General features: G+C 52.8%; 1 protein-coding gene across 1 annotated transcript in view; it reads left to right on the forward strand.

The window, feature by feature from the left end:
• PYGB (glycogen phosphorylase B) overlaps nt 1-13,316 on the forward strand; it is a 114,612-nt gene that overhangs the window by 57,734 nt on the left and 43,562 nt on the right. The window contains exons 2-9 of the mRNA XM_049869357.1: nt 2,226-2,327; nt 4,026-4,104; nt 5,276-5,379; nt 6,172-6,303; nt 8,468-8,579; nt 9,027-9,109; nt 10,748-10,891; nt 11,567-11,659. Coding sequence (XP_049725314.1) covers nt 2,226-2,327; nt 4,026-4,104; nt 5,276-5,379; nt 6,172-6,303; nt 8,468-8,579; nt 9,027-9,109; nt 10,748-10,891; nt 11,567-11,659 — 849 coding nt within the window. The remainder of the gene's footprint in view (nt 1-2,225; nt 2,328-4,025; nt 4,105-5,275; nt 5,380-6,171; nt 6,304-8,467; nt 8,580-9,026; nt 9,110-10,747; nt 10,892-11,566; nt 11,660-13,316) is intronic.

Below are 13,316 nucleotides of genomic sequence, written 5' to 3' on the forward strand. Positions count from 1 at the left end.
GGGAAGTTGAGTCCCCCACTCCAACCTTTTGAGGCTGCTCCTTGGTTCTGAGGAGTGTAGTTTCTACTGCAGTAAAATGCTAAAATACAGGTGCAAATGCTGCTGTGGGACCCAGCTGGCAGTGCTCCTGGGACTGCTGTTGTCTGGTGGACAGCCCTGTGGGCTTTCACAAAGGTCTGGCCAGCTGCTGGTCAGAATTCTAAGCCTGTCCAGAAGAGACATTCTAGGAGTTATATGTGACTTACCCCCTGAATCTTGAGATTCATTTCCTCTCCCCACATGTACACACACACACACCCTGTTCAAGGCCTTGCTTTGTTTTTTAACTTTTTATTTCGAAAGAATATTGGAACTTCAGAAGGTTGGAAAGATAGTAGAGTTCCCGTATACTCACCTTCCCTTAATGTTAAATTCTTGTACAATCAGAGCATAATTACCAAACGAAAACATCAACATTGGCCCAATCCTTTATTCCGACCTTACCAGTTCTTCCTCTGATATTCTTCTTCTGATCCAGGGTCTAATCCAGAATGCCATATTGTATTGCTTTCTTTAGTCTCCTTCTATCTGCAATAATTTCTCCATCTTTCCTTGACAGTTTTGATGAATACTGGTCAGGCATTTCATAGAATTTCCCTCAGTTTGGGTTTGTCTGATAGCTTCTCATGACTAGACTGGAATTACCAATTCTGGAAAGAAGATCTTAGAGAAGTACCCTTCTCATGACCATATCAGGGGAACCTGGTATCCACATAAGTTATCCCTGGTGCTGTTCACCTTGATCGCTGGGTTAAGGTGGTGTCTGCCTGGCTTCTCCGCTGCAAAGTCACTGTTTTTCCCTTCCCACACTCTGTTTATTAGAATTGAGACACTAAGCTCAGCCCTCACTCGAGGAGAGGGAAATTAAGCTCTGCCTCCTGGAGAGAGGAGTATCGGAGAATTTGTGGACAGTTGTTAGAACCACCATCAGAACCCGTTGCTGGCAAGTCAGCTCTGACTCATGACGACCTCATGTGTGCAGAGCAGAACTGTACTCCGTAGGGTTTTCAATGGCTGCGACCTTTCAGAAGCCAAATGCCAGGCCTTTCTTCTAAGGTGCCTCTGGGTGGACTCAAACTGCTGCCCTTTTGGTTACTAGCTGAGTGCTTAATCATTTGTGCCACCCAGGTACTCCAAACAAAACAAAACAAAAGCCTCCAAAGTAGTTAATAAATATCCCGTGGTGGTGGTATTGCAAGGCCGTGAAACTCCTCGTTTGTCCTCGGAATTGCCGCGTGCGTTTCTGTGCCCAGCAGTGGCTCCGCCTGCAGCACCCGCACTGTGGTGTGTTCACAGGGATTCTCTGCTTCGTCCCGCCTTCCATGTTTGTTACCTGGATTCTTCTGTGAGGAAGATTTGCCCCTTTTTTTCTGTTTATTTTTTTCCAAGCCTTACTTTAAAAGAATACAGCAAGTGGCGTGCGGTGCCGTTCTCGGTTAGAGCCAGAGCTCGGAGTCCACTGCACTCACTGCAGCTCTGCCCCTGGCCGCTGAGGCTGTCCGTGGCCCTGAGATATAAGTGGTACGGTTCTCGGGAAGTGCTCAGCTACACGTGTCGTCCTCGTCATTACCTCGCCTCACGTACGCAGAGCCGTCCCAGATCTGCACCTCCCAAAAGCCAGCGGCCAGGAATTAGGCAGAGAACAGAGCGGAAATGGCAGCATTCATTTGTTCAGCCTGTGTCTGCAGGCAGTGGTGGTAAATAAGAGAAGTCGCTGATGTCCGTGTGAACTTCACAGCATGTGTCACTAGCTGTGTTGATACTTGAAAATATTTTTTTACCTTAGGAGGTTGTTTGTCCCATGTTAGACAAGTGATGCAGAAATTTGCCTAATGGCACACAGCTGGTCAGAGGCTCTGCCAGACCCGGGTTGGGTCCCCCCAGCTCTGGGAGCCTTGTTCCTAACCACAGGAATGACCTGCCTCCCAACACATCAGGTCAGAGAAGTACATGCTCTGCTTTTGAAGGGTGTCCCTTGGGTGTGCTACACTTGAAGAGATTAGGTTAGCAAAGGCACGTGGAAGTGAGTGAGTCCATTATTTGGATGGTGCAGGGTAAGTATAGTATTCACATAAATGAATCCCCTAAGTGGGTGTTCCTATGTCCCTACTCTCACCCCTAGTCTTCCTAATGTGTGGGGATGAAATTAGAGTTCTAAGATTCTTTTTTTTTTTTTGCTTCCTCAGCGCATTTACTATCTTTCCCTGGAATTCTACATGGGCCGGACACTGCAGAACACGATGGTGAACTTGGGTCTTCAGAGTGCTTGTGATGAAGCTATTTATCAGGTACAGTGTTCTCGTGGCCGGCTGCTGGGTCATCCTCAGGGCCTCTTGTGACATACTGGGGTGGTAGATATAACCTACATGATCAAAAGCTCTTTGAGTCCTCCTGAGACCAAGAAGTTTAAAAGCCACTGATCTAGATAATGTGAGCAGTTTATCTAGTTGTACACTAAAGCTAGACTGATGTAATAATTAATCATACACCAGAATTGAAAGCCTTAAGGTCTGCTTCTGGAATGGTTTTCCATCAGTTTCAGTAGTTGCGACTTTGTTACTTTATTTCTAATTCTTAACATACCATCCTGTTTTACAAGATCATTTTAATATAGTTGGGATACCACAGGAAAAAAAGCTTTTAGGTATCGTGTAAATATCACTAACGTGAAGGTAGAGAATTACTAAGATCTCTTGGCTTCATTTCTCAGGATATATGTCATGATCTATTCACTATACATGGGTTAACAACTTGGCAGTAAATATCGTTGGCTATTAAACCATGTTTAATTCTGACTGGTATTAAATAATTCAGCAGTTTTTGAAATACCATCTCCTGCCGGTCTCCTAGTGCTGGTGTCTCTGCTGCCACCTTCTCTCTGCCACTGCTTCTCGCCATCTCCAGTGTTACAGCTCTCCCTCTGTCCTGGCTCTGCTGCCTGTCTGTCTTCTGTGTTACAGCTCATCTCTGTCTCCCTTTAAGCCTAGTGGGATGACAAAACCAACTATCCCCTTGTCAGGGTTCTATACACCTTATCTGCATGGCCTCACCCCCACAGGGATGCCATGTACCTTATTTACATTATTAGCAAATTGTCCAACTACCATGGTGGCCCACAAGCACCTCATTTGCATAGCCCCACCAAGTCATTTGGTGGGAGTTACAAAGACTATGTCTGTTGTTAGATGTGGTTGAGTCAGTTCCGACTCGTAGCAACCCTACGTACAACAGAGCAAAACACTGCCCGGACCCATGCCATCCTCACAGTCGTTGTTATGCTTGAGCCCATTGTTGCGGCCACTGTGTCAGCCCATCTCGCCGAAGGTCTTCCTCTTTTTCACTGACCATCTACTTTACTAGGCATGACGTCCTTCTCCAGGGACTGATCCCTCCTGACAATATGTCCAAAGTATGTGAGACATAGTCCTGCCATCCTTGCTTCTAAGGAGCATTCTGGTTGTACTTCTTCCAAAACAGATTTGTTCATTTTTATGGCAGTCCATGGTATACTCAGTATTCTTCATCAACACAACAATTCAAAGGCATGAATTATTCGTTAGTCTTCCTTATTCATCATCCAGCTTTTGCGTGCATATGAGGTGATTGAAAACACCATGGCATGCGTCAGGGGTACCTTAGTCTTCAAGGTGACATTTTTGCTTTTCAGCACTTTAAAGAGGCCTTTTGCAGCACATTTGCCCAACAAAATGCGTTTTTTGATGTCTTGACTGCTGCTTCCATGGGTGTTGATTGTGGATCCAAGTAGAATGAAATCCTTGACAACTCCAGCCTTCTCTCCATTTAGCTTGATGTTGCTTTCGGCCCAGCTGTGAGGATTTTTGTTTCCTCTATGTTGAGGTGTAATCCATACTGAAGGCTGTGGTCTTTGATCTTCATCAGTAGGTGCTTCAAGGCTAGGAGGTCTATATTAAGAAATTCACTGCACTGCAGCGATATTAAAATGTTACCTCTATTTGTATTTGCAGCTGGGACTGGACTTGGAGGAACTAGAGGAAATAGAAGAGGATGCTGGCCTGGGGAACGGAGGCCTGGGGAGGCTGGCAGGTAATCACAGGCACCTGTCTAGGGGACGCTGGGTCCTGACTGGCTGACTTGGTTGGTGGTGGCACAGTGAGGGCAGGCGTGTTCTAGATGCTGACCTCTGTGGAAAATTAACTCTCCCCAGAGTGGACGGGAGAGTGTGTTTCTCAGATCAAAATCTTTGCCACCAGTGAAAACATAAAAGCACAATATATATTCTCTTTCATACAAGGGGCGATTCGTAATTATCATTGAGACCAAGCTCATCAAGCTGGGAGGGATTCTGAATATATCGACCACTTTCAGGGATCTAAAAGTCAGTATGGTAAAACCTGCGAAAGCCGGAACCTGTGTAAGACAGGAACCTGTCAGAGAAGGAAAACTCAAAGTTTCCACTAAAATGAGTGGTAGTAAAGTGGTCAGACTGTACCCCGTCAAAGACGGAAAGCTTGTGAGACCTGGAAAAATAAAGTCGTCCCATTGTATTTCAGTTCTCACAGGCTTCACTGTAATTGAGAAGAAGACAGGTGGTAGAAACACGCACACCACACACACATTTCATACACATACATACCACACATACACACCACACATACACACCACACACCACATAGCACACAGACACACGCCATGCCACAGCACACATCACCACATAATCCACACCACGTGCACACTCACATCCCCACCACATAATACCACACCACACACATACACCCTGCTATGCCATACCACATACACAACACATACCACACACATTATGCTAAACACTCCACCCCACGTATACACACCATTTCCACACATACACGCACACCACCACACGTATACCACACGATACACACACACACCACACACACACACCCGCACAACACATACATACCACACCACGTGCCACACTCCACATACACACAAACACACACTTTATGAATGCTGCCTCGTTTGTTCACAGCAGGCTTCTAGCTTTACTACGAGAAACAGATTGCCCTGAAGTCATTCCTACTGGGGATGGTTTCCTTGGACTGCCTTACCTGAGATAGGAGAGGGGAGTTCAGGTTTTCCTTTTCATGAAACCTGAAGTTGACTGTGGCCACCACTGAGTCATTGTCTATCACCCTGTAGATCAGACCCTGTTAATATCTGGCCTAGGTCCTGCTGACTGGCTTTGACTCCAGCAAGCTCTTTGTGTTTGGATTTCCAGCCTGTTTCCTTGATTCGATGGCTACCCTGGGACTGGCAGCATATGGCTATGGAATTCGCTATGAATTTGGGATTTTTAACCAGAAGATTGTGAATGGCTGGCAGGTGGGTAAGCTTTGATTTCTTCACTGGTCTCCAGCTCTTGTTCCCAAAAGAAAATAAGCAGGAGCACTTTCAGTTTGGCTTTTTATGCCAGACTTCCTGGAGTTAGTACATGCCACTTACAGGCAACGTGAACATAGACCAGAGTTACACTGGTCGACTACATAAGTTTGCCATACTTACCTATTGTTATTGCTGCGTGGAACTGATGGTTGCTGGCCTCCTGGTGAGCTCATTGTAAATCGCCTCCATTTGGTGGCTGATAGGTCTGGTTGGGGCAGGACAAAGGAGAAGACCACCAGACAGGGTTCTGGGCAGTGACCATCCCCGGGGTCCACTGTCTAATCCCAGAACAGTTTCATCACTCTGAAAGAAACCCTATTCTCATTTGCAGTCACACGCCAGCCCCTGGCAACACTAGTTTGCATCTGTCTCTGTGGACTTTCTGCTCTGAACATGTCATACAAATGGAATCAGACAGCATGTGGCCCTCAGGCTTGTTTCCTTGAGCTCACGTTGTCCAGGTTCACCCATGTTAGTGCGTATATCAGCACTTCAGTCCTATTCATTACCAAATTGAGGTGATTCTTAATGTCTTTTTATTTTAATGCATTTTTCTGAATTTTATATGACTTGTTACCTTAATAGTCCAGAATGTCATTTGCCCACAGTGGACTTTAGTTCTGTTTCAGTGTGGCCCTCCACGGTACAGTCCACGCAAGGACAGGGCTGGCTCCAGGGCTGCTCCCTCACCCAGGCCTTTCTCTTCCTTTCCCCAATGCTGACCCCTTCTAGGTAGAGGAGGCTGACGACTGGCTGCGTTACGGCAACCCCTGGGAGAAGGCGCGCCCTGAGTACATGCTTCCTGTGCACTTCTATGGGAGAGTAGAACACACCCCGGATGGGGTCAAGTGGCTGGACACACAGGTATCGAACCCAGAGCTCCTGAGTGGAAACGCTGGAGGCTGAGCGAGGGATGCTCCATGTTTCATTTGTGGGAGTGGGGAGCTGCTTCTCCGGAGGACTCACCTCCAGGTAGCAGCCTGGGGGAGGCTCTGGTCTCTTCACACCCCCACTTTCCAGCACTTCCGATGGAATTCCAGTTGGGAACTGCGGAGCCTGGCAGAGAGAGGTCAGGGTGAAGCCACATGCTCTGTCATTTAGTAGGACTGCATGTTGGGCTTGAGCCTGGCAGCCATGTGTGTCATCTGCCTACTAGACATATCACCGTGTCCATGTTGTTGAGTAGCAAGCAGCGTCGTGTTCTCACACGGCTAAGGGTGGACGCACCTCCCACCACTGGCACAAGGTCTGTCTGCGTGGCTGTGTGGTCCCCCTGGTGTGCTCATTGGCCCACCGCTGGTCATGGACACTGAACGCTCTGAGCGCCGGGTGTGTGAGAGGCCCAAGTGGGTGCCTAGGAGGTCCACAGACCCTCCCTCCCAGCTCAGAGTCCAGTGGTGGACCAGGTGGAAGAGGGTAGCGACAGTAGCAGGGGTGCAGATGTGGGAGAGACCTGTTCAGTCCCAGGGCTGGGAGAGAGCACCTCCTGGTGTATCAGAGGTAGGGAGCAGGAGGAGCTTCATGAAAGAGAATATTCGTGTGATGCACCTTGAGGGTTGTTAGGACTCAGACATACCTGATGCAGGTGGGATGAGTAAAGCTGAGTGTGAGGCTGCGAGACTGGAGTTGCAGGTGTGTGAAGTTGTGGCTCTGCTCTTCTGGATAGGCACTTTAACCAGGGTACATGGAGCCAGACTTGGCTGGAGCCACATAGTGGAAGCTAAGCTGCTATGATAAGTTCATTTTGTTTGAAAAAGCAGAGAAGGGGACCTACGTTTTTGAGTGTGTACGTCTAAAAGATGACGTGTTGGTGTGGGGAGGGGGCGGGCAGGAGAAGGGAGGGCTGGAGGCTGGGGGCGCTGATGGCACAGGGCATGATGAGGGCCTCAGCTTCGGGGGGCAGTCAGGAGGGAGTGGAGGCGGTGGCTTTGAGATGCTTTGCAGAGGACTTGTCATGTGAAGGTGGAGGGGAGAGTGGGGCGGGGGCAGGAAAGGGAGGATGATCCTGGGCTTTCAGTCCTGGCCGCAACACTACAAAGTCCCAGAAACTAACAGTCTCAAAGCCCACAGCTGTTTGTACAGACTGCCTCAGGCATTCCCGTGTAAGTGTGCTCCTAGGAGAGCCCAGGGGCTGGGAGGGGCTTGAGGTGTTCCACGACTCTTGCTGGGCTTAATGTTCTGGACAGGCCTGAATGGCCAGTGTCCTGGAGCCGCAGTGTGGTGGGCCCTGCTGGAGGAGGAGCAGCCCTGCTTTTTTTCTTGGGTGAAGTGTGAGGTGTTGGTTTGGAGAGTGCTGAGTTTTAGTGTCAAGGTGTCCACGGGTGGAGCCTTTCCAGCAGACCTCAGAAATGTAGGTCAAAAAGAGAAGTCATCTATTGGAGAAGTTAATCAAGTCCTAAAATTGCTAAAGCTGAGCATTGAATGAGACAAGAGAAAGCTTAAGACCGACTTTGGGGATCCCTTAGAGGGTGAGGAGAGCAGGGCAGTAGTTGGTAAGGTAGGGAGCAAGGTGAACAAGCGCCCCCTGCAGTGGTTGGTAAGGTAGGGGAGCCAGGTGAACGAGCGCCCCCTGCAGTGGTTGGTAAGGTAGGGGAGCCAGGTGAATGAGCGCCCCCTGCAGTGGTTGGTAAGGTAGGGGAGCCAGGTGAACGAGCGCCCCCTGCAGGCGCTGAGAGAGGAAGGCTTAAGCAGGAGGTGTCCACGATGCACATATTGAAGCAGGCAAAGCTAAAAAAAGACAAGGGTGGCCTTGGGAGTGTGGCCAGGGCTTACCTGACTGGTGGCAGTAGACAGACCCAGGCTTAGGCTGCCGGATGGTGGGTGCCGGGACTGCACCCAGGGTTGTGGTGGAGGAGAGCTCAGCCAGTTGGTGCAGATTTTAGCTAGGAGCAGCTCATGTGTGCTTCTAGCCAGCGGAGGCTGGGCCTGATCAGGAAGTGAAGAGGTCCGTATCAGAGGCCAGCACTGACACCTGCCCAAGGGGGGATTTTCCAGGTGAGAGGCAGGATCCTGGGTGTCTCCTATGCAGGTGGTGCTGGCCATGCCCTACGACACGCCGGTGCCGGGCTACAGGAACAACACCGTCAATACCATGCGGCTGTGGTCTGCCAAGGCACCCAACGACTTCAAGCTGCATGACTGTACGTGCCCCCCTCTGTCTGTCCATCCCTACCTGGCGGCTCGCGCTGTGGGCCTCCTTCCAGACTCAGTGCACTTCTTCTCGGGTTGCTGGACTCCCCCCTGGAGAAGGCTGGCGAGCGCCCTAGCCCAGGCGGGCTCTGAGCTGACGAGCCTATTGTGCAGTCAGTGCCTAGCAAGGACCAGGCCAGGGGCTCATCTCTACCACTTGCCCTAAGAAAGTGGGGAGCCTGGGGTGGCCGATGTGGGGAAGAGGGACGGGTGCCCTGAGGAGCAGGCAGTGAGATGAAGTAGAACAACGGGTTGGGGTGGGGGACCTGGGGAATGTGTGCCCTAACCCTCTCCACGTAAATGGTAAGTTGTAGGGCTCATGTTTCTGAGGCCATGTGGGGGTCATGCGAGGGGGCCTGTGCACACTGGCACCCCCACTTCCCCCTGTCTCTGTCTAGTCAACGTCGGGGACTATATTGAGGCTGTCTTGGATCGGAATTTGGCTGAGAACATCTCCAGAGTCCTCTACCCAAACGATAACGTGAGTAGTGGGTGTGGTTAGCTTCTGTCTGTGCTGTGCTGTGCCTTCACCATGCTGGGGAAGTGAATCGGGGGCTGAAGGACCCCTGAGCAGAGCCTGTTTACTGGGTTCCAGTTGGGAGGTGGGATGCTGAAGTGGCTGTCAGCGGTCTTGTGTCAACCTTTGTGAGCATGTTCACACCCTTGAGGAGCAAGGGCAGTGGCACTTGAAAGAGTGTGCCTGTTAGGGTTTCTCCTTTGCCTGCTTTCTCCTTCCTTCAGAACTTGTTTACGGGAGTTCTTTGCCTCCTCGCACATGTCTAAGTGTTCCCTGTAAACACAGTGGCTCCTAGTGGCTTGGCTGATGAGGGGCAGGGTTTGAGCTGACCACATGCCTCTACATGGAGAGGCCCGGCAAGGACAGGGTGTGGGGGGCGGCATGGGGACAGGGTGCGGGGGGGTGTGGTGACAGGGTGCAGGGGGCAGGGTGTGGGAGGGTGTGGGGACAGGGTGGAGAGGACAGGGCATGGGAGGGCATGGGGACAGGGTACAGGGAGCGTGGGGACGGCTTGGTGTGGGACGAGGGGACAGGGTGCAGGGGTGGGACGTGGGGACAGGGCTTGGGGACGGCTTGGGGACAGGGTGTGGGGGGGTGTGGGGACAGGGTGGAGAGAGGGGGATGGGCCCAGGGCATAGTGATGGGGCATGGGGACAGGGTGCAGGGACAAGCCCAGAGATAGGGTGCAGGGGGACAGAAATGGGCTACCAGGTAGAGAGGGTGGGCCCAGGCCTGTTGAGGCCGTCTCTGGCCAGGCAGCGCAGCTTCTCCAGAGTCAGCTGGGTGGCCATTGTGCATCGGGCCTGTGGGGCCTGTTTGGCCACGGTGCTCTGAGACACACAACAGTTAGGTTTTGGAAAGCCAGTAGCCCGCGCATGGCAGCACTAGATGGTTGTGGCTGCCGTGGTCTCTGCTGACATTGAATTTAGTGTCTGGTGGCTCTTTGGTTGTCGTTGGCAGACAATAGCCTGCAGAGTTTGCCTGCTCCGGGCTGTGCACTTCTAAATTCACTTTTTTACTCTCTCACAGTCATGTGTGTACATGGCAAGGGGCACTGGTGCTGAAAGGCTGACAGCAAGGTACGCCAGTCTGCTCCACCTCGTTCCCATGAGGGTTTAAGCAGATCCTCAGCCTTAAAGTGCAAAGTACATTTATAAGGCTTCTGGTCTTGCGGCTTGAGTGACTGGCATTGGTCACGCCTCTGCATTCTTACTGTGCACTGCACGCTCCATGCTCAGCGTCTGCACCTGGGCAGCGTGACCCGGGCTATCATCCATGCCATCTCCGTGTCTGAGGCTGAGTGGTGCACCAGAGTTCAGGCCATTCATCACCTTCTGCCCAGAACCTGTGCTCGGCTATCTGACCCCAGGCCTCCTGAGGGGAGGATACAGGCCTTGCCTCTGGCTGGGGTGCTTAGTGAGGTGGGGGTGCTCAGCGAGGTGGGGGAGCCTCAGTGCTGTGCCTGGCCTTACAGGCACTTGCTGCTGTTGTCCATATACACATCTTGGGGCCCCCGGGGCCCCTACCAGCCTGGTGGCCCTCCTCCTGGCAGGCGAGTCTCCCAATATGGGGCATCAGCATGTGGGGCACCTGTGTCTGCAGTTCTTCGAGGGCAAGGAGCTGCGCCTGAAGCAGGAGTACTTCGTGGTGGCTGCCACCCTGCAAGACATCATCCGCCGCTTTAAGTCGTCCAAGTTTGGCTGCCGGGACCCCGTGAGGACCTCCTTCGAGACGTTCCCAGACAAGGTGCGTGCATGCACAGGGCAAAGTGTGGGGCCGTCAGGGCAGGGTGTTTGCAGCATGTTCCCTCTCAAGGCGGGTGTGGTGGGCGAGGACGGACTGGCAGCACCCTTGCCATGGCATCTCCTGTCCCTGGCCTGCCCTGTGCCATGCCTCTGGACGTCTGCTGTCACCATTGTGGGACCACACCTGCCTCCCTCCTTGTCTAGGCGGCATGGGCAGCGAGGGAGAGGAGTGGGCGAATGGCCCTCTGGGTGGATCAGGTTCTACATAAGCCATTTTAAGATGAAGACTCCATATCCTAGTGGAAAGGACGCTCAGTCAGGGATGAGAGCACGTTGCTGCAGAACCCTCTGGAGTAGGGAGGAGAAGAGCCAGCGCAGGGCCCCCCACATGCCTGCCCCCTGGCCGTGGCTCCCCAGCAAGACCCTTGAGACCCTCGCAGCCTCTGCTTCTGAGAAATCTCCAGTGTCTTCGCTGTCATCACCAGTTGCTGGCACTGTCGTCAAACGGCTCCACTGCACACCTGTGTGGTAGCTGTCTGCTTCCTGTCTGTCCCCTCATTCAGAGAGGGGTGCGGCTGAGTCTTCTAACCTTGGTGCCCCAGGCTGAACACTCTGCTCCACCAGCAGGTGCCAAGGGCAGGCTGCTGATTGAGCATTGCCCTCCTGTCAATTCCAGGTGGCCATCCAGCTGAATGACACCCACCCGGCCCTTGCTATCCCTGAGCTCATACGAATCCTGGTGGATGTGGAAAAGGTGGACTGGGACAAGGTAAACGCTGAGGGGAAGGGCACATGGGGTGACAGTGTTCTCTGCAGACCTGGGCGTGTGTGTGGTGACAGTGTTCTCTGCAGACCTGGGCGTGTGTGTCAGGTGACAGTGTTCTGTGTAGACCTGGGTGTGTGTATGGGGTGACAGTGTTCTCTGCAGACCTGGGCATGTATGTGGGGTGACAGTGTTTTCTGCAGACATAGGTGCGTGTGTCAGGTGACGGTGTTCTCTGCAGACCTGGGTGTGTGCGTGGGGGGTGACGGTGTTCTCTGCAGATCTTGGTGTCTGTGGGGGGGGTGACGGTGTTCTCTGCAGACCTGGGTGTGTGCGTGTAGGGTGACGGTGTTCTCTGCAGACCTCGGTGTGTGTGTGTGGGGGTGACGGTGTTCTCTGCAGACCTCGGTGTGTGTGTGGGGGGGGGTGACAGTGTTCTCTGCAGACCTCGGTGTGTGTGTGGGAGTGACGGTGTTCTCTGCAGACCTCGGTGTGTGTGTGGGGGGGTGACGATGTTCTCTGCAGACCTCGGTGTGTGGGGGGGGGGTGACGGTGTTCTCTGCAGACCTGGGTGTGTGTGTATGGGGTGACAGTGTTCTCTGCAGACCTGGGTGTGTGTGTGTGGGGTGACAGTGTTCTCTGCAGACCTGGGTGTGTGTGTGTGGGGTGACGGTGTTCTCTGCAGACCTCAGTGTGTGTGGGGGGGGTGACGATGTTCTCTGCAGACCTCGGTGTGTGGGGGGGGGTGACGGTGTTTTCTGTAGACCTGGGTGTGTGTGTATGGGGTGACGGTGTTCTCTGCAGACCTGGGTGTATGTGTGTGGGGTGACAGTGTTCTCTGCAGACCTGGGTGTGTGTGTGTGGGGTGACAGTGTTCTCTGTAGACCTGGGTGTGTGTGTGTGGAGTGACAGTGTTCTCTGCAGACCTGGGTGTGTGTGTGTGGGGTGACGGTGTTCTCTGCAGACCTGGGTGTGTGTGTGTGGGGTGACGGTGTTCTCTGCAGACCTGGGTGTGTGTGTGTGGGGTGACGGTGTTCTCTGCAGACCTCAGTGTGTGTGGGGGGGGTGACGATGTTCTCTGCAGACCTCGGTGTGTGGGGGGGGGTGACGGTGTTTTCTGTAGACCTGGGTGTGTGTGTGTGGGGTGACGGTGTTCTCTGCAGACCTGGGTGTATGTGTGTGGGGTGACAGTGTTCTCTGCAGACCTGGGTGTGTGTGTGTGGGGTGACAGTGTTCTCTGCAGACCTGGGTGTGTGTGTGTGGAGTGACAGTGTTTTCTGTATACCTCAGTGTGTGTGTGTGGGGTGACGGTGTTCTCTGCAGACCTGGGTGTGTGTGTGGGGTGACAGTGTTCTCTGCAGACCTGGGCGTGTGTGTGTCAGGTGACAGTGTTCTCTGCAGACCTAGGTGTGTGTGTGGGGGGTGATAGTGTTCTCTGCAGACCTCGGTGTGTGTGTGGGGGGTGACAGTGTTCTCTGCAGACCTCGGTGTGTGTGTGGGGATGACAGTGTTCTTTGCAGACCTCGCTGTGTGTGTGGGGATGACAGTGTTCTCTGCAGACCTGGGTGTGTGTGGGGGGGGTAACAGTGTTCTCTGCAGACCTGGGTGTGTGTGGGGGGGGTGACGGTGTTCTCTGCAGACCTCGGTGTGTGTGTGTGGGGCG

This window comes from Elephas maximus, chromosome 25 (genome assembly GCF_024166365.1).
Source record: "Elephas maximus indicus isolate mEleMax1 chromosome 25, mEleMax1 primary haplotype, whole genome shotgun sequence".
NCBI classification, from domain to species: Eukaryota; Metazoa; Chordata; class Mammalia; order Proboscidea; family Elephantidae; genus Elephas; species Elephas maximus.